Source organism: Enhydra lutris, unplaced genomic scaffold, assembly GCF_002288905.1.
Source record: "Enhydra lutris kenyoni isolate GAN:26980312 unplaced genomic scaffold, ASM228890v2 scaffoldscaffold39, whole genome shotgun sequence".
Taxonomy (NCBI): Eukaryota; Metazoa; Chordata; class Mammalia; order Carnivora; family Mustelidae; genus Enhydra; species Enhydra lutris.
The window spans coordinates 15924973-15946106 of NW_019154123.1; the positions used below are offsets into that span (position 1 = coordinate 15924973).

The 21134-nt window shown below is 39.4% G+C and overlaps 1 protein-coding gene across 1 annotated transcript in view; it reads right to left on the reverse strand.

The window, feature by feature from the left end:
• The window catches only part of LOC111155106 (nephrocystin 3), a 55806-nt gene extending 35445 nt beyond the window's left edge, over positions 1–20361 (reverse strand). The window contains exons 1-7 of the mRNA XM_022515165.1: positions 19966–20361; positions 17828–17953; positions 17147–17297; positions 14789–14941; positions 7014–7147; positions 5417–5577; positions 2133–2289 (exon numbers count right to left, since the gene is read on the reverse strand). Coding sequence (XP_022370873.1) covers positions 2133–2289; positions 5417–5577; positions 7014–7147; positions 14789–14941; positions 17147–17297; positions 17828–17953; positions 19966–20361 — 1278 coding nt within the window. The remainder of the gene's footprint in view (positions 1–2132; positions 2290–5416; positions 5578–7013; positions 7148–14788; positions 14942–17146; positions 17298–17827; positions 17954–19965) is intronic.
• Between the last annotated feature and the right edge of the window lie 773 nt (positions 20362–21134).

Sequence of the window (21134 nt, forward strand, 5' to 3'; positions counted from 1 at the left end):
TTCGACAAAAACATGAAGAAAACAATAGTAACAGGAGGGGGTAAATACTTCTACAGAACTTATATATCAGGGATTATTCTAAGTGCTTTACACTATTAGCTCATCTGTCCTCACAACAAGCCTATGAGGGAGACACTATTATTATTATTATTATCCATTTCACAGAGAAGGAAACTGAAGCATGTTATGTAACTTGTTTGAGGTATCAGGAGGGATTTATCATGAACAATGGGAACAATGTCACAATAAAACAAAAAGTATACTTTTTTCTTATGGTGTCCAAATTGTCTTATGTACTTCCATGCCACTCAATATATATAATCTTCAAAATACATCAAAATCAATTTTTATGAGAGTAAGGCTATAATTCTACAAAACAAAAGAACAAAATGGTACTTGGCTACGTAAAACAGTAATCTTCTGGGGCTCCTGGGTGGCTCAGTGTGTTGGGCCTCTGCTTTGGGCTCGGGTCATGATCTCAGTGTCCTGGAATCAAGCCCCGCATCAGGCTCTTTGCTCTGCAGGGAGCCTGCTTTCCCCTCCCCCTCTTCCTGCCTCTCTGCCTACTTGTGATCTCTCCCTCTCTCTCTGTCAAATACATTAAAAAAAAAAAAATCTTTAAAAAGAAAAAAAACAGTAATCTGAGTTTGCTGAAAGAAGAATGCCCTCCCTACCTGTAGAGAACATGTACGTTGCTAGTAAGTGATTAGTATTTGATAGAGTAAGGCAATGGTTTTATGAAGCACATCAAGTGAACCAGAATTAGTTCATCCTGCATTTACGTTTATAATCATGGTAGACAGATCTTATTTTACTCCTATTTCTATAAAATAAATTCATCCTTCTAGTGTTTTAATTTTTAAAAGACATTTATAAATAGAATAAAAATCAGAAAAGAGAATCAGTTTCCTTCCTCTTGGGGTCTATGGACTAGGCTCATACTAAAACAATTAAAGCAAAGAATTAATGGTTCTGGAGATTATAAAAAAGGTGTACTTTTTTGTGTTAGGTTTTTTAAAGTTATACTGGTCTTAAGCTTTTCAATACTAAATGATGTATAAAAAATGCTTGTATTCATATCTGATCTTATTTCTTGAATGAGCACAGAGAAATAAAAACAATATCAAAATCTGAGTTATTTTCAACTGTATTTTTTTTTAATTTTATTTTTAAGTAGTTTCTTCACCCAACATGGGGCTTGAACTCACAACCCTGAGATCAAGAGTTGCATGCTCTTCTGACTGAGCCAACCAGGTGCCCCTCAACTGTATTCTTAACATTAACAGTAAGCATTTTCAGGTAATCTCAGTGTGCAGTAAGGCAAAGCCTACAACTCTGTTCTAAAAATTATCCCACCATGCATCTAGGAATTATCAAATCTCTCATATTCATCATTACAGTTTTGTTTTTCCCAATGCTCTTAGCAAAGGTTACTATAAAAAGGTTCTTCCTTACATTGATCCTTGGTCAACAGTAGACAGAAGAACTCCATACTTAGGGGAAAAAAGGAACAGAAAAAAATCTGATTTGTCCACTCACATTATATCCTTTGTAGCTGTGTATTGTTATTTATTCCTCTCTTTTTCTCACAGTCCACAACTAAGTCTATTGGCTCTGCTGTCAAAATTTATCCAGATTCCTGTTTTTCACCACTTCCTCTACCACCACTCTGGTCCAAGCCACCAGCATCTCTCACCTGGTGACTACAGGAGCTCTTCTCCCCTACCTCCAAACCAATCAATTCTCAACACAGCAGCCTAAGAACTCTTTGTCAGCCCCTGGGGCTAATAATACACTAAATGTTAATTAAAAAAAAAAAGAACTCCTTCTCAGAATGGCACTTCTTCTGTGCTGCTTAATGAGTCCAATGACTCAAGTTAAAAAAAAAACTCCAAGTAAAAAAACCCATCTCACTCCAAGTAAAAAAACCATCTCATTCCAAAAAAAAAAAAAAAAAAAAAAAAAAAACCAACCACCAAGATTTTCTAAAATGGTCTCCAAGGTTCTTTACCCTTGGCTCCCAGGTAACTGTCCTATTTATCTCCCCTCACTCACTCCCACCTCATGACCTTTGTTCTAATACTTCCCTTAGCCAATCAAGTTCTTAAAAAAAATAACCTTAGGAATTTTACCTTGGCTTTGTTGGTCTTGTTCAGGTTAGAAACTTGATCAATCAATAGCTGGACAGAGTCGGAACTGACTTTCCCATCCTCCAAGCGATGATAAATTAATCGTGGTTTGCCTTCAGGGTTTTTCAGAAAAGCTTCTTCACAGTCTTCCAGTAAAAGGCTAGATTGGAAATCAGTATTTCTTGTGCCACACTGTACTAGGGCAGCAAACCGTCAGTCAACCTAAGTGTCAATAATGGGACTTTACAGGGATAACAAGGGGCCAGAAGCAGTCCAGGGACAGAACAAGACCAGCTTTCCAAAAGTGGATGTCTCATAGCTCTGTTCCAGCTTAGTCACAAAAATACGATGTGTTTATTACCAGACAGTGAGAATGGGTACAATAAGTTCTGCATTAAATTGAGTTTTAAAGCATACAGAACTTTAAAGTTTTTATATCTAGCCACAAGAAGAAAACTCTCAAAAATATTGTAAACATGGCTCAAAGTAATGGACCAGACATGAGACTACAATTAAATGGAAACCTAATTCCACTTACAAATATATAATTTCCAAATTAAGATACAAATATTATGAACCCCAATGCTTCAAGATTTCTCTCTTCTCTAGTCCTTTAGCCTTTCTCATTCAATAAATGACTTAAATGACTTGAATCTTTATACCCAAGATACAGTATGAGAAAGATCCAGAAGCAGATGGGGGAGGTCAGATGGCTAGTAAAAATCTTAACTGAGGTACAAGGTTAAAAAAAATTCTAACTTTTGGGGCATCAGGGTGGTTCAGTTGGTTAAGTCTCTGCCTTCGGCTCAGGTCATGACCTCAGGGTCCTAGGATCAAGCCCCACGTTGGGTTCCTTGCTCTGTGGGGAGTCTGCTTCTCCCTCTCCCTCTGTCTCTGTCTCAAGTAAATAAAAAATAAATAAAATCTTAAAAAAAATTTCTAACTTTGCTACAGGCCACCATAACAAGTTTTCAGTATAATTTAAATTCTAGAATAATCTTGGAAGAATCTGCCAGTGTTTTCTACACTGCAAGGAAAATTGCAACCAATTCCTCTTTCTAAAAAGCATTAAATGATGTCTGTTTAGATACACAAATTGGTGTGTGTATGCAGAGGAGAGCTATGACATGATTCAGAATTTACATAATATATTAAAATACAGACCCAATACAAAACAGCATAATATTCTATTATATAGCTCTGTGCCAATCCAATCAATCCAAGCCACAGATTTTTTTCCCTTGTTACAATTCATTCTGACCATGCTCTATATAATTTTTGTACTTTAACAGTTCTTTTGTTATTGCTTTGGGAGAAAAGTTTGTGGCCATGTGAATACCAAAGAATGGGCATCTGTTTGGGCACAAGTTCCTATTTTAAAATGACTCCCTACAGAATTGACTTGTGGAGCTCAGATGAAATCTGAGATTATGTGGAATTTGGTTCAAAGTCTTTGGTGGGAGAGAATTAGATAGGGCTACTGGGTACTGCTCAGGGGACATGTTCCTAGACTCATCTTTTGAGAAGAATGGGGAAATCATCATGAGAGATGAGGAACAACCTAAGAGAAATAAAAGCTCTAGCAGCCTCTGTTTATGGTGTGAAGCCCACCATTACTGCCATGCTTCTTGACAGCCAGTTAATAAACATTAAGGAAACAAAATAATCAGCAAATGGGATAAGAAAAATTAAAGCAAAATAAAGGCAAAGTAGAGGTGAAGAAATAGTTAAAATTTTAGAAATTAAATTTTTTAAAAAATTTATTTATTTATTTTAGATAGAGAGAGAGAGTGGGGGAGCAGGTACAGAGGGAGAGGGAGAAAGAGTCTTAAGGAGATTCCATTCTGAGCATGGAGCCCTACACAGGGCTGGATCCCAGGACCTTGAGATCATGACCTGAGCCAAAACCAAGAGTCAGACCCTTAACTGTGTCACCAAGGCAACCCTAGAAATTAAAATTCTTACTCTTTAAGAAGAGTAAAGTTTTAAAAATATAAAATAAATATAATTTTAGGTGAAGAAGACAAATTGAAATCTGCCCAGTAAATTAATTAAGTATGAAAGAAATGGCAGGTAAAAGATTAAGAGGAATTTAAGATGAGGAAAATAAATGTTAAAAGTTTAAAAATAATGTACAATATTTTATTAACTAAATATGGATAAAAGATAAAAGAAAAAACAAGATGGTTTTAAGGATTAAAGAATTAATGAGGAAAACAACAAATGACATCTATTACCGCCTGAGATAAAAGACTACCCAGACATTAAATAAAACAGAATATATCCTTGATAAATATAAAAGAAAAAACAAGAAAAGAAAAGAGGTAAGGGAGGAAAAGAACTCCAACTAAAGAAAACCAAGTGGAAAAAATCCTAAACTTGGTTTTGGGTTAGGGTTCTTTGACCAGGTGGTTCCCTGGCCCCCAGGTAGTCTCAAGGATCCATGATGGATTACACTGCAGGGTCTCTAGTAAAGCCTAGGGCTCCATGTACTTCTGTACACAGGCGAGGTCAGAGCTGGTCCTCAATAAGGACAAAATGCCTTGGAAGGGTTAAAGCCAATCAGACAGCAAATGAAGAAGAAAACTTAACCTCTTATTAAAAGTATTTTGTCTTCTATCTATGTATCTAGTTGGTTAAAAAAAAAATCTTTATTTGCAGACTAGACTCAGTGGTATAATTATATCCACATTATAAGAAAATTGCTCACTTTACTGGAATTACTGGTAAGCTCCTCAGAGAATTAAAAATTTGGATTTAACATTTTTACAAGTGTTCAAGTAGCTCTCAATTTGTATTTGAAGAAAGCAAATAATGAAGGTGAATGCTGATTATTGAAAACAGGAGTTGCCAACTTGTTCTGTTATGGCCAGCAAGCATATACTTTAGGCTTTGTGGGCCACACACAGTCTCTGTTGTAACTATAGTACTTAACTCTATTGTTGTGGTGTAAAGCAGCTGTAGAAATACATAAATAAATGAATATAGCTATAGTTTAATAAAATTTTATTTATAAAAGCAGATCCTGACTGGATTTGGCCTGAGGGCCATAGTTTGTTATCCTTGATTAAAATGATCTTTACTTTAATAATGTTAACTTTATGACCTATTAAACAACTCAAACAGTGTAAATTTTTTAATTCTTTAAGTATGAAAACTCAAAAAGTTTACTGAATTTTGTGGATGTTTTTGATTAAAAGAATGCAATTATGACTTCTCTTTGAAGTTCATTTCGTAATCTCAATTCTATTTATAACTCCCCTAATAAGTGACAATTTTCAGCTTACCTTGGTAAAGTTAAATGAATAAATAAAATAACTAATGAACTCTTCTCAATTTCCCATTTTCTTATAGCAAGGTATTGATTTTCAATATCTATTGGAAAATATATAGAATGGAAAAAATATCCCATTGTCTCACACATTCTTTTAAGTTTAGGTGAATAGTCCTAAAAAGAAATTAAAACAAAAGAAATGAAAACATAATAAAAGGCCAGCTTATTTAACTAAAGATCAAGTCGGCTTTATACTACTTAAGAAAGCATGTTTTAGACTAGCTTATGTTGTATATTTTTTAATTTAAAATTTAAAAATATATATAATCATATTTTACGAAAATCTTTAAGGGAAAGGCAAGGTTACTTTAAAACAAAAATAAGAGCATAGTAACTTGGCTGTTTTCTAGCTCAGAAAATGATTTATTTCATAATAAAACCTAAACCAGTGAAGAAAAGTATTAGGCTATTTTCCTTTGGTATTTATTATTATACTAAATGATTTCTGCTTTATTGTTACAAAGAGTAGAACATGTAAATCCATGAATCTACATAGTAAACTGCCAACCATGATATATAAGATCATTAAAGCAAACAGGTATAAATGAAAACTATTTGGTCTATAACAAATTAGCTTACTAAGTAATGATGACTTATTATTATGCAAAGTATGAGGAATTCCCTTACCATCAGTTTGCAGTTTGGTAATAACCTATATTCAGTTAGTGAGTAGAAACTTTGGTTTTCAAAATATTTTATCTTTTTACCAAAACCGAATAATATAAAAAAGGAGCACTAAATGAATTCCTTACTCAATACTCTGGCGAATGTTAATATAGCAGTTATCACATGTGACATGCAGATGTATTTCAAATGCAGTTAGAACGGTAGTTGGCAAACTTTTTCTGTAGAAGGCAAATATTCTTATGATTTAGTAATAGTTGAACAACTTGGATGTTTTTGCAGAGGTCTCTGCTGCAATTTATTCTGTCCTTGTAGTGTGAAGCAGCCATAGACAGTATGTAAATGATAAGCCTACCTGTGTTCTAATAAAACTTTATTTATAGACACTAAAATTTGAATTTAATATAATTTTCACATGTCACAAACATTCTTCTTTGGATTTTTTCCCAACCACTTGAAAAGGTATAAAGCAATTTTAGCTCTGGGTCATGCAAAAATCAGCTGCAGGCCAGGCCTGGCCCACAGGCTGTTGTATGCCAACATCTGCCTCAGGTTAACTCCAATGGCTACCTTGAAAAATTAAAAACCATGATAAGGATTAAATTTTGTTATAACCTGAAACAGATTCAACGCTAGAGCTGGCAGATACTAACTAAAGCAGGCACTATCAACATGTGTCTTAAACACTGTGGAGAACAAGTAATAAAGCATTCAAAAGCATAACATTCCAGGGACTTAATTTGAATACACTGGTAACACTGAGCAAGATTTTCTCTAAAGAAAAGCTCTAAGTTATTCCGGTTCTTTAAGACATATCATCTGGTAGGTAGTAAACTACTTGGTTTAGATGTAGTAGTATCATAAATAGGACACAATACTGACTTATATTTTAAATCAGTGAACTCAGAATTTATAAACATCCTCACCTTAAGGAAAAGATCCATTTCAGGCTGGGTTTCATCTGTATAAATGAGGTAACATCTGACAGCGTTACTCCAGAGGGAGTGTGAAAACAAGGGAGTAACTTGTAATAAACTAGCTACAGCAATATCCCAGTCATCTGAAAATAAAATTTATCTTAAGTTCATGAAAAAAAAAATCACTAGAAAAACATTTGACAAGATGATTTTTTTTTTTTAAAGTCTGAAAAAACACAACAGACAAGGTAGAATGGAATCTGATCTCACTCATGAATACTGACAGTTTCTGGAATGACATATTAGAAGGCAAACAGTTCTCTAACCTCAAATTCTATCCTTGGGAAGAAAGCAATCAAGGTTGCCAGTGGTCCCTGCTGGGGTACCACTGGTTCCAGTCAGATATCATGAACCTATGTTACATGAGCTGTTCAATGAGTTTGCAACTTTGGGAGAGCCTACATTCCCAGGCTGGCCTGTAGTTTTACCTATTTATTATTCTTGAGATATATAAAGTCAAAAAGAAACTTTAAGAACGGCATAAAATGTAATGCTATTTAGTGAGAAAGAACATTTTAAGACATACTTGGCTAATTCAAAAGGCATAATTAAAAGTTATTTTCATGTTGTTAACAGACAATTTTGTAGCTTTAAGAAAAAACAGTGGAGCTACTTATAACACTCAGATCTGCACTGGTATTGAAATTCTGAATAGACTTTACCACTGTTTTGGACACCAAATTATATAAAAATAATAAAAAGGAGGGAGTCAAGATGGCGGAGAAGTAGCAGGCTGAGACTACTTCAGGTAGCAGGAGATCAGCTAGATAGCTTATCTAAAGATTGCAAACACCGGGGCGCCTGGGTGGCTCAGTGGGTTAAGCCGCTGCCTTCGGCTCGGGTCATGATCCCAGGGTCCTGGGATCGAGCCCCGCATTGGGCTCTCTGCTCAGCAGGGAGCCTGCTTCCTCCTCTCTCTCTACCTGCCTCTCTACCTGCCTCTCTGCCTGCTTGTGATCTCTCTCTGTCAAATAAATAAATAAAATCTTAAAAAAAAAGATTGCAAACACCTACAAATCCAACTGGAGATCGAGGAGAAGAACAGCAATTCTAGAAACAGAAAATCAACCACTTTCTAAAAGGTAGGACTGGCGGAGAAGTGAATCCAAAACGACGGGAAGATAGACTGCCGGGGGAGGGGCCGGCTCACGGCAAGCGGCGGAGCAACGGAGCACTAAATCGGGACTTTTAAAAGTCTGTTCCTCTGAGGGACATCGCTCCAGAGGCTTAACCGGGGTGAAGCCCACGCGGGGTCAGCGTGGCCTCAGGTTCCACAGGGTCACAGAAGGATCAGGGGTGTCTGAGTGTCGCAGAGCTTGCAGGTATTAGAACGGGGAAGCCGGCTACAGAGACAAGCCAAGGAGTGAGCTCTTAGCTCAGGATTACCTTGAACAGGTCGCAGGCTCGGTGAGCTCGGAGCGCGGCCCAAGGCCAGGGAGACGGGAGTAATTGGGCGCTATTCTCTGAGGGCGCACTGAGGAGTGGGGCCCCGAGCTCTCGGATCCTCCGGACCAGAGACTGGGAGGCCGCCATTTTCATTCCCGTCCTCCGGAACTCTACGGAAAGCGCTCAGGGAACAAAAGCTCCCAAAAGCAAACCCGAGCGGATTACTGAGCCCGGCCCCTGGTAAGGGCGGTGCAACTCTGCCTGGGGCAAAGACACTTGAGAATCAGTACAACAGGCCCCTCCCCCAGAAGATCAACAAGAAATCCAGCCAGGACCAAGTTCACCTACCAAGGAGTGCAGGTTCAATACCAAGGAGTGCGGCGGAATTCCAGAGGAGGAGAAAGCAAAGCACGGAACTCATGGCTTTCTCCCCATGATTCTTTAGTCTTGCAGTTAATTTAATTTTTTTTATTTTTCTTTATCAATTTTTTTTCTTCTCCTGCTAAATTTTTTTAACTTTTACCCTTTTCTTTTTTTAACGTTTTTTAACTACTTTATCTAATATATATATATTTTTTTCTTTTTTATATTTTTTCTTTATTCGTTTTCATTTTTAATTCTTTTTTTTTTCTTTTTCTGAACTTCTTTTTATCCCCTTTCTCCCCCCCACAATTAAGGATCTCTTCTGATTTGGTTAAAGCGTATTTTCCTGGGGTCTTTGCCACCCTTTTAGTATTTTACTTGCTCCTTCATATACTCTTATCTGGACAAAATGACAAGGTGGAAAAATTCACCACAAAAAAAGGAACAAGAGGCAGTACCGAAGGCTAGGGACCTAATCAATACAGACATTGGTAATATGTTAGATATAGAGTTCAGAATAACAATTCTCAAGGTTCTAGCAGGGCTCAAAAAAGGCATGGAAGATATTAGAGAAACCCTCTCGGGAGATATAAAGGCCCTTTCTGGAGAAATAAAAGAACTAAAATCTAACCAAGTTGAAATCAAAAAAGCTATTAATGAGGTGCAATCAAAAATGGAGGCTCTCACTGCTAGGATAAATGAGGCAGAAGAAAGAATTAGCGATATAGAAGACCAAATGACAGAGAATAAAGAAGCTGAGCAAAAGAGGGACAAACAGCTACTGGACCATGAGGGGAGAATTCGAGAGATAAGTGACACCATAAGACGAAACAACATTAGAATAATTGGGATTCCAGAAGAAGAGGAAACAGAGAGGGGAGCAGAAGGTATATTGGAGAGAATTATTGGAGAGAATTTCCCCAATATGGCAAAGGGAACAAGCATCAAAATCCAGGAGGTTCAGAGAACCCCCCTCAAAATCAATAAGAATAGGTCCACACCCCGTCACCTAATAGTAAAATTTACAAGTCTTAGTGACAAAGAGAAGATCCTGAAAGCAGCCCGGGAAAAGAAGTCTGTAACGTACAATGGTAAAAATATTAGATTGGCAGCAGACTTATCCACAGAGACCTGGCAGGCCAGAAAGAGCTGGCATGATATATTCAGAGTACTAAATGAGAAAAACATGCAGCCAAGAATACTATATCCAGCTAGGCTATCATTGAAAATAGAAGGAGAGATTAAAAGCTTCCAGGACAAACAAAAACTGAAAGAATTTGCAAACACCAAACCAGCTCTACAGGAAATATTGAAAGGGGTCCTCTAAGCAAAGAGAGACCCTAAAAGTAGTAGATCAGAAAGAAACAGAGACAATATACAATAACAGTCACCTTACAGGCAATACAATGGCACTAAATTCATATCTCTCAATACTTACCCTGAATGTTAATGGGCTAAATGCCCCAATCAAAAGACACAGGGTATCAGAATGGATAAAAAAACAAAACCCATCTATATGTTGCCTACAAGAAACTCATCTTAAACCCGAAGACACCTCCAGATTTAAAGTGAGGGGGTGGAAAAGAATTTACCATGCTAATGGACATCAGAAAAAAGCAGGAGTGGCAATCCTTATATCAGATCAATTAGATTTTAAGCCAAAGACTATAATAAGAGATGAGGAAGGACACTATATCATACTCAAAGGAACTGTCCAACAAGAAGATCTAACAATTTTAAATATCTATGCCCCTAACATGGGAGCAGCCAACTATATAAACCAATTAATAACAAAATYAAAGAAAYACATYRACAATAATACAATAATMRTAGGGGACTTTAACACTCCCCTCACTGAAATGGACAGATCATCCAAGCAAAAGATCAACAAGGAAATCAAGGCCTTAAATGACACACTGGACCAGATGGACATCACAGATATATTCAGAACATTTCATCCCAAAGCAACAGAATACACATTCTTCTCTAGTGCACATGGAACATTCTCCAGAATAGATCACATCCTCGGTCCTAAATCAGGTCTCAACCGGTATCAAAAGATTGGGATCATTCCCTGCATATTTTCAGACCACAATGCTCTGAAGCTAGAACTCAATCACAAGAGGAAATTTGGAAAGAACCCAAATACATGGAGACTAAACAGCATCCTTCTAAAGAATGAATGGGTCAACCAGGAAATTAAAGAAGAGTTGAAAAAATTCATGGAAACAAATGATAATGAAAACACAACGGTTCAAAATCTGTGGGACACAACAAAGGCAGTCCCGAGAGGAAAATATATAGTGGTACAAACCTTTCTCAAGAAACAAGAAAGGTCTCAAGTACACAACCTAACCCTACACCTAAAGGAGCTGGAGAAAGAACAAGAAAGAAGCCCTAAACCCAGCAGAAGAGAAATCATAAAGATCAGAGCAGAAATCAATGAAATAGAAACCAAAAAAACAATAGAACAAATCAACGAAACTAGGAGCTCGTTCATTGAAAGAATTAATAAGATTGATAAACCCCTGGCCAGACTTATCAAAAAGAAAAGAGAAAGGTCCCAAATAAATAAAATCATGAATGAAAGAGGAGAGATCACAACTAACACCAAAGAAATACAGACAATTATAAGAATATACTATGAGAAAAAAAAAAAAAAAGAATATACTATGAGCAACTCTACACCAACAAATTTGACAATCTGGAAGAAATGGATGCATTCCTAGAGACATATAAACTACCACAACTGAACCAGGAAGAAATAGAAAACCTGAACAGACCAATAACCAGTAAGGAGATTGAAACAGTCATCAAAAATCTCCAAACAAACAAAAGCCCAGGGCCAGATGGCTTCCCGGGGGAATTCTACCAAACATTTAAAGAAGAACTAATTCCTATTCTCCTGAAACTGTTCCAAAAAATAGAAATGGAAGGAAAACTTCCAAACTCATTTTATGAGGCCAGCATCACCTTGATCCCAAAACCAGACAAGGATCCCATCAAAAAAGAGAACTACAGACCAATATCCTTGATGAACACAGATGCAAAAATTCTCACCAAAATACTAGCCAATAGGATTCAACAGTACATTAAAAGGATTATTCACCACGACCAAGTGGGATTTATTCCAGGGCTGCAAGGTTGGTTCAACATCCGCAAATCAATCAATGTGATACAACACATTAATAAAAGAAAGAACAAGAACCATATGATACTCTCAATAGATGCTGAAAAAGCATTTGACAAAGTACAGCATCCCTTCCTGATCAAAACTCTTCAAAGTGTAGGGATAGAGGGCACATACCTCAATATTATCAAAGCCATCTATGAAAAACCCACCGCAAATATCATTCTCAATGGAGAAAAACTGAAAGCTTTACCGCTAAGGTCAGGAACACACATGGCAGGGATGTCCATTATCACCCCTGCTATTCAATTTAGTACTAGAAGTCCTAGCCTCAGCAATCAGACAACAAAAGGAAATTAAAGGCATCCAAATCGGCAAAGAAGAAATCAAACTACCACTCTTCGCAGATGATATGATACTATATATGGAAAACCCAAAAGACTCCACTCCAAAACTGCTAGAACTTGTACAGGAATTCAATAAAGTGTCAGGATATAAAATCAATGCCCAGAAATCAGTTGCATTTCTCTACACCAACAACAAGACAGAAGAAAGAGAAATTAAGGAGTCAATCCCATTTACAATTGCACCCAAAACTATAAGATACCTAGGAATAAACCTAACCAAAGAGGCTAAGAATCTATATTCAGAAAACTATAAAGTACTCATGAAAGAAATTGAGGAAGACACAAAGAAATGGAAAAATGTTCCATGCTCCTGGATTGGAAGAATAAATATTGTGAAAATGTCTATGCTACCTAAAGCAATCTACACATTTAATGCAATTCTTATCAAAATACCATCCATTTTTTTCAAAGAAATGGAACAAATAATCCTAAAATTTATATGGAATCAGAAAAGACCTCGAATAGCCAAAGGAATATTGAAAAAGAAAGCCAAAGTTGGTGGCATCACAATTCCGGACTTCAAGCTCTATTACAAAGCTGTCATCATCAAGACAGCATGGTACTGGCACAAAAACAGACACATAGATCAATGGAACAGAAGAGAGAGCCCAGAAATAGACCCTCAACTCTATGGTCAACTAATCTTCGACAAAGCAGGAAAGAATGTCCAATTGGAAAAACGACAGCCTCTTCAACAAATGGTGTTGGGAAAACTGGACAGCCACATGCAGAAAAATGAAATTGGACCATTTCCTTACACCACACACGAAAATAGACTCAAAATGGATGAAGGACCTCAATGTGAGAAAGGAATCTATCAAAATCCTTGAGGAGAACACAGGCAGCAACCTCTCCGACCTCAGCCGCAGCAACATCTTCCTAGGAACGTCGCCAAAGGCAAGGGAAGCAAGGGCAAAAATGAACTATTGGGATTTTATCAAGATCAAAAGCTTTTGCACAGCAAAGGAAACAGTTAACAAAACCAAAAGACAACTGACAGAATGGGAGAAGATATTTGCAAATGACATATCAGATAAAGGGCTAGTGTCCAAAATCTATGAAGAACTTAGGAAACTCAACACCCAAAGAACAAATAATCCAACCAAGAAATGGGCAGAAGACATGAACAGACATTTCTGCAAAGAAGACATCCAGATGGCCAACAGACACATGAAAAAGTGCTCCATATCACTCGGCATCAGGGAAATATAAATCAAAACCACAATGAGATATCACCTCACACCAGTCAGAACGGCTAAAATTAACAAGTCAGGAAATGACAGATGCTGGCGAGGATGTGGAGAAAGGGGAACCCTCCTACACTGTTGGTGGGAATGCAAGCTGGTGCAACCACTCTGGAAAACAGCATGGAGGTTCCTCAAAAAGTTGAAAATAGAGCCACCCTATGACCCAGCAATTGCATTACTGGGTATTTACCCTAAAGATACAAACGTAGTGATCCGAAGAGGCACGTGCACCCGAATGTTTATAGCAGCAATGTCTACAATAACCAAACTATGGAAAGAACCTAGATGTCCATCAATAGATGAATGGATAAAGAAGATGTGGTATATATACACAATGGAATACTATGCAGCCATCAAAAGACATGAAATCTTGCCATTTGCGACGACGTGGATGGAACTAGAGGGTATCATGCTTAGCGAAGTAAGTCAATCGGAAAAAGACAACTATCATATGATCTCCCTGATATGAGGAAGTGGAGATGCAACATGGGGGGTTAAGGGGGTACGAGAAGAATAAATGAAACAAGATGGGACTGGGAGGGAGACAAACCAAAAGTGACTCGTAATCTCATAAAAGAAACTGAGGGTTGCTGGAGGGAAGGGGGTTGGGAGAGGGGGGTGGGGTTATGGACATTGGGGAGGGTATGTGCTAAGGTGAGTGCTATGAAGTATATAAACCTGGCGATTCACAGACCTGTACCCCTGGGGATAAAAATATATGTTTATAAAAAATAATAATAATAATAATAATAATACATGAGAAAAAAATAATAAAGATATTCCTTTGACTAAGGATACTACAATGCATAACTGAGGTTTTATATTCCATTCTGCAACCTTCTCCCACCTTTAACATCATCAAAGACATGGAGGAAAAGACCAAAAACTTCTGTTTTTCAGTTAATCTACATTAGATTCTCACAGATCAACTGCAACACCTGGAATTCAGACCAGGAGCTAAGTTTCTAGAACATGATGGGCCAGTCTGGCTGTGGAGCACCATCTGATCCTGATGGGAATCATGTAAGTTAATCAGCCCTGGTCAGTGACAACACCAGTACATGCTGGTTTGGCAGCAGAAGACACCCAGAATAAAAATCTGCTCTGCTGATGGGTCTTTCTGCCAGCACACACAAGATTATAGGACCTGAACAGTCACTACCAAGGTAATCAGCAAACGGCATGTGTTACCTCTGTTGACATTTGCAAAGGGTCCCTCCACATCTATGGAACTATGGGCAAACTCAGGGCCCCTGAAGGACTGCTGAAGCTGGATCATACTCCCTATGGAAGGTTCACTTCCCAAGGCTCCTCCAGTCCAATATTCACACTGGGTTCCAGCAGCTGTAAATCCAAGAGATTTCATTGTGTGAAAACCAAATTACTGAATGTTCAAAAAGTTATCACACATACTAAACAGGATTTCTAATTTTTAAAAAATTCTATAATATTATAAATACAACAAATATTCAATTTTCAATGATTTTGAAAGTACTCTGTCACCAACTTCTGGCAAGTTCTAAGGTACTGGGTAACATAATTCTGGTTAGCATCTCCAAGTCAAAGAGGGGATTAAAAAGAGAAAGAGGAAACAAATAAAGAATATAATAATCAAAGTAATTGTAACAACAGAGGCAGTTAAAAATGTCCCCATACAAAAATTTTAAACAACATTTCTAACATTATGGTTTAGGTGTCAGTGTAAAATTGGAAGGAGAGAATTTCAAAGGAAGACCAGTACTCGCACACCTGTAATTAAGATTAGTAATTCATTAGGATATAAGCTAAGGATGTAAAAAGTACATCTTCCTTAACCTCCGAGAGTAACAAAATGAATGTCTGAATCAATAGGTACTTTTGAACATCTTGATTTTTTTTTAAAGATTTATTATTTATTTATTTGAGTGAGAGAGAGAGAGAGAAGCAGACTCACTGCTGAGCACGGAGCCCTACATGGCGCTTGATCCCAGGACCCTGAGATAATGACCTGAGCTGAAATCAACAGTCAGATGCTTAACAGACTGAACCACCCAGGAGCTCTTTGATTTTTTTTTTCTTTTAAATAAATTACATTTGACAGAATATCTACATGGCATTCTTGACTAAATATGAGTATACTAGTAATGGGCTCAATATCTGGCAAAAATAAGATTATTATTTGCAGGTCTCTGAATGTGAAATGAGTGATGTTCCCTTAAGCATTCTTTCGTCAGGTTTAAATCAAAATATGAAGAAAGACCTAGGAGGAAATATTAATTTGTTCTTATTAACCTGCCAAATCAATTATAACATGTTTTGAAACACTGTACATTTTAACATATGTCAGCCCTGAAATAACCATTACTAATGGTTAATGTGGGGGCAGAATGGCATCCTCAAAGCCAGTAAGAATCACTTCATTTTTTTTCCCCTTAAAAGTTAGTAATAAAAGTCCTTGGATGCTGGTCAGATCCCAGTGGCTCTAAAATGCATATTAAGAGGCAATTATCAGTTGCCATATTTTAGTCCAAAATCAGTTTATAAGATAAAATGCATGGGGCGCCTGATTGGCTCAGTCTGTTAGGCATTGGACTCTTGATTTTGGCTCAGATCATCATCTTAGGATCATGAGATGGAGCCTTGAGTTGGGTTCCATGCATGGTTGCATGGTGCTTGCTTAAGATTATCTCTCTCTCATCTACACATAACTCTCCTTCTCTCCCCCAACCCCACTCACATGGTCTCTCAAAAATAAATAAATAAATAAAACGCAGTTTCCTATAAATGAGAGAGCAACTGCATTTTTCCACTGCATTTATAACAGAATCTTTTTCATTTTTCAATATCAATCAGTTTATTAATATTTTCTTGGAACATGGTAGACCCTTTCATTTCAGGACTCCAGGCTTTTCTTTATTTCTAGAAAAAACATATTTTACATGTTTCATTATAAAATAAAAACTTTTTGAGTAGCTTACAAAACTACCGGAAGCCACTCAGCGGATTATCATGCAGATATTCTAGTGGATAGTTGCAAAGAATATATCAATATGTGAAAAAACAAGATGACAGAGATGATGAACTGTTCTCCAATACCCATCCTCCCCTTCTTCCTTTAGCAGCAGAATTTCAAACTTTAGGTGGATACATGACTCTCCTACTAATGTTTACACTTTCCAATCTTCCTACTCGTTGTTCTGGCCGATGGGGTTTGGGGAGTAATCTGTATACCCTTCATATTGTGCTTTCAGGGAGAGGAACGAATTCCCTTCCCTCTTCCCTTGGCTAAAATGTAGATGTCATGGTGAGACCTGGAGGAGCTGTCTTACACCAGAAAGAGAAAAGCTATGGGGTGAGTTTGGCAGAGCAGTAAGACAGAAGGAAACCTAGCACCCTAACAATGTCATGGACTTTAGGGAAAATTGCTGTTACAACAGCTGAGAAAGAGGGAAAAGTGCAACTCTATTTGTAAGAGCAACCAGTTTAAGTTATAAAAGGATTCAGAGTTGGCTATATGATATCATTACACCTATGCTGAAGGCTCAAATTATACATAGGAAGTAAATATACCAGTAACATCTGTACAGTTGTCATCTGAATCAGATTCTCCAGGATCAAATACTTGGATCCCCTGAGCCTGGAGCCTCTGAAGTTTGCTTTCCAACTCTCGCTTAGCTCTCAGTAAGTCCTGAATTTCATTTTCCTTGGTCTCCCTAAAAATCTTTAAAAGACAAAGATCAATTTTGAAATCTTTTCCATCATCAAAAGGTGTCATCAACTTAACAGAAAAGTGTTTCATTCATAAAACCAATATTCATGTGATCCTGATCTTTTTTGTAACTGGAACCCACTGGAATTTGGGCAGCAGCCCTCTCTGCAGTGTGGGGCTCTCCTGTGCACCGCCACTATTTAGAAATTTGTCCCCTTCCCACTAGATGCCAGTAATGCCTTCCCATACAAAATACCTCCAACTATTTCCAAATGCCTTTCCCCCCATATGGAAATACTTTCCTTTTCCCCCAAAATTCCATTTGTAATGCTCATTTCTTTTTTTTTTTTTTACTTTTTCTTGAAGTGATCTCAAGTTTACCAGGTCCACTCAAAAATGTACGAAGTGCTCTCCTCTGGTTCTTAGAATCTTCAGGACGCCTGTATCCTTCACTTGTATTTACTTACACAGCATCATTAAACTTTTAAAATGTGCTGTTTTTATTCTATGTCACTTTGGGGGTAAAAACGTAAGGACTTTACCTTGAATTGCCTTTTCACTTTGTCTCTGTCATGTTCAAATGTTGCTGCCCTCTCCATCGCTTGGTATTTTGCTTCTAAAGCACTTTCCTTTTCCCGAAGTATTTTTTGGTAAGTTTTTTGAAGGGCCTGAAATAATCGACCTTGTTACTTCTTCTTCTTCTTCTTTTTTTTTTCTTAAAGATTTTATTTATTTATTTGACAGACAGAGATCACAAGTAGGCAGAGAGGCAGGCAGAGGGAGGGGGATAAGCAGGCTCCCCTCAGAGCAGGGAGCCCGATGTGGGGCTCGATTCCAGGACTCTGGGATCACGACCTGAGCTGAAGGCAGTGGCTTTAACCCACTGAGCCACCCAGGTGCCCCCGACCTTGTTACTTCTAACAAAAACAGTATTCCTCCCAAATTTCACATTATCCTACCTCCATACTATATACATATCAGAATTTTAACAATCTACTTACTATTTTACATTATCAAGAACTACATATTGCCATTTTATTCAAACATGGAATAAAAAAATGCAAATATACTTGAACTGTAGTAAGTGAAGATACTTCAACATTGAACTTTTAATGGAAATCAATACATTTTCTTTGAAATACTGTGCCAAATTCTTAATCTTCCTATGCCTCAGTTTTCCGATCTGTAACAGAACAAAAAGTATAATTTACAAGGCTTAACTTGAAGGATGATTAATTCCGCATGACCATGAAGTCCTTGGCTCCATGTCTTCTTCATTTTGCTATCCCCAGAGCCCTCTTGGTGCCAGATAAATCGAAGGCCTCCGTTAAATGACCAAATGGGTTAAATACATTCAGAAGAGTTTTTTAAGTGTCTAGTATGTGAGAAAGGAATCAAAAGGGCTACATAAAAAAAGGGGTAAGTTAGTTAAGAAATCAATTTAGGCCCCAAGAGAGTATGTCCCCTTAAATTAAAATGCAATGAGGTTTTTACTTAATTTTCAAAACTACTACATAAGGCAATAGGAGGAACTTGAGATTGTGACATTTGTCAGCCCTTAACTGCTTTCAGCCCTGGTTGATTCAGCCTTCTTTCCTATCCCCATAAAGTGAAGTGAATGGGGGACAATGACTTGGGTGCATGAAATCAGGTATCTGAAATGCAAAAGGTCCATTTTACACATGCAAGTGCATCAAGACTGACCAGTAAGAAAATTGGTTAAGACAAAAGGTAGACTACTGATAAGGAGTTCTTCCCAGATAACAGTGCTAATAATACAACAGCTAGTGGGGAAGGGGGTGACTAGAATGCCTAGTCTAGAAGGAAGAAGGCTCTTCCTATCAGAAAAATCTGTCTGAGATATTTATTCATTTTCTACTGTGAAAAGCCCAGGAACACCTGGAGTGTCTCTTCCACAGTTTAAAAAAACAAAACAGTAAAACCACAACCCTTGGAGAGGCCCAAAACTGATGGCACAAAGTCTTACAATGTGGTCATAGAAAAGCAATATTTTGCTTTATATACTATTTTGATGAGTCAAAATACATCTACAGGGAGCCCACGCAATAATTATTTTTTGAGTAAATTAATCAAATGGATTAAGGGAATTTGATTTCGGCTAGGGAACGTTTTTAATCATAGCAGTTAAAATGGTGAAAATCAGGCTTCCATAAAAATTCACTTCAAGATCATTAAAACTCAAAAGCTTCACGCAAAGAAACTGAGAGGTCCGTAAAATTTAAGGGGGGGGGGGCGTGGGAAGTGGAGTTAAAAACTCCTAGGGAAAGTCACAGATGTCACCACAGTCTTTGTGCGTCCGTGTGCTCTGGGTTGACCTACTTCCCTGGAGTCCCCTGCAGATTGGCATGTGCTACTTCAGGGCACTTTCAGGCTAATTGCTTCAAGGTGTGTGAATGAATGAACCAGAAATAGAAGAGGGGCGGGGTTAGTCAAGTAATCAGTTTAGACACCAAGAGTGTGTCCCCTCAAATTAAAGTGCAGAGAGGTTTCTATTCAACTTTCCAGAACTACTTGGTTTGGAGAGGGGACAGGATGGACGAAGGACGGAGTCAGGCGTCCAGAGTCCAGCCCCGCAGTGCGCGGGTGTGCGCTAGCCTTTCCGACTCTCAGCTTCTCCACGTCTCGGCTGCCCCAGCCGCACACCCGGGCCCGGCGTTACCTGCAGCTCGGCCCGCAGGCGCTTGTTCTCCGTGTCTAGCTTGGCCTCGCGACGGCCCATGGACAACAACTCTTGATTCTTGCTGACCCGGAAGATCTCGTATTCCTTCTTCAGCCGCTCGTACTCAGCCGCTGCGTATTCCAGCTCGGGCACCGACGAGCCGGTAGACTTAAAGCTAGCCCCCAGCAGCCCGCCGCCACCCGCCCCGCGAGGCAGCGACCCGGGCCCTGTCCCCGCCGCCGCTGCTGCCGCGCCACGGCGGAATGAGCTGCGCAGCAGGCGGGCCTTGGGCTTCACCTCTACCGGAATCTCGCAGGCCTCGCCGCCGCCCGCCCCATAAGTGTCCTCGATCACCTCCCCGCCCGCGGGGCTCACGAGCGACGAAGCGGTCCCCATTACGCCGGTGACCGCCACTACTAGCCAGCGGGGTACCGGGAGGGGGAGGACCGCCGCAAACGAGACGGGGCGGGGCAGCAAGAAGGGGCGGAGCGTATGGGCGGGCGGGGCGAGCGGGATGATTTGGAGCAGCAGGACGGGGCGGGGCGGTACGCAGGGCCGGCGCGACGGATGGGGCAGGGCAGCAGGAAGGGGAGGGACAGAGCGCAAGGAGGGCGGGGTGGGATGGATGGGGCGGGGCAGCAAGACGGGGCGGGACAGAGTACAAGGTAGGCGGGGCGGGATGGATGGGGCGGGGCAGCAGGACGGGGCGGGACAGAGAGCGAGGAAGGCGGGGTGGGACAGCGTGGTGTTGTGGGTGCAGTACTACGCCGTGGTGGGGCGGAGCGCAAGGTGGGCGGGGCGAGCGGCTTGAGACGCGGAGCGCAGGGTGGGAGGGGCGGGATGGACCGGGAGAGGTGGGGCCGAGCGAGCAGGGGGCGGTGGCGCGTGTGGGGCGGCTGCTCTACGTACTGGGCTAGGGGCCAGCCGGCGCGCGGATTTTCTCAGCCGGTTCTATCCAGCCAGAGGCCCCTTGATGGGCGCGTTCCTCGCAGTGAGCGCGGGTCTGGGTCCCGGTTTGCTCCACCTTGGCGGCTTTTGTGTCTGTCCTGCTGCTGCCCCTGACCCATAGCTCTTTTCCGAGGGCAGTTGAGAAAGCTGAGAAACACATTGAGCGCTTGCTGTGTGCCTCTCGCTAGGTGTCTCCCAGTTTGCAAGTAGTTGGAATGACC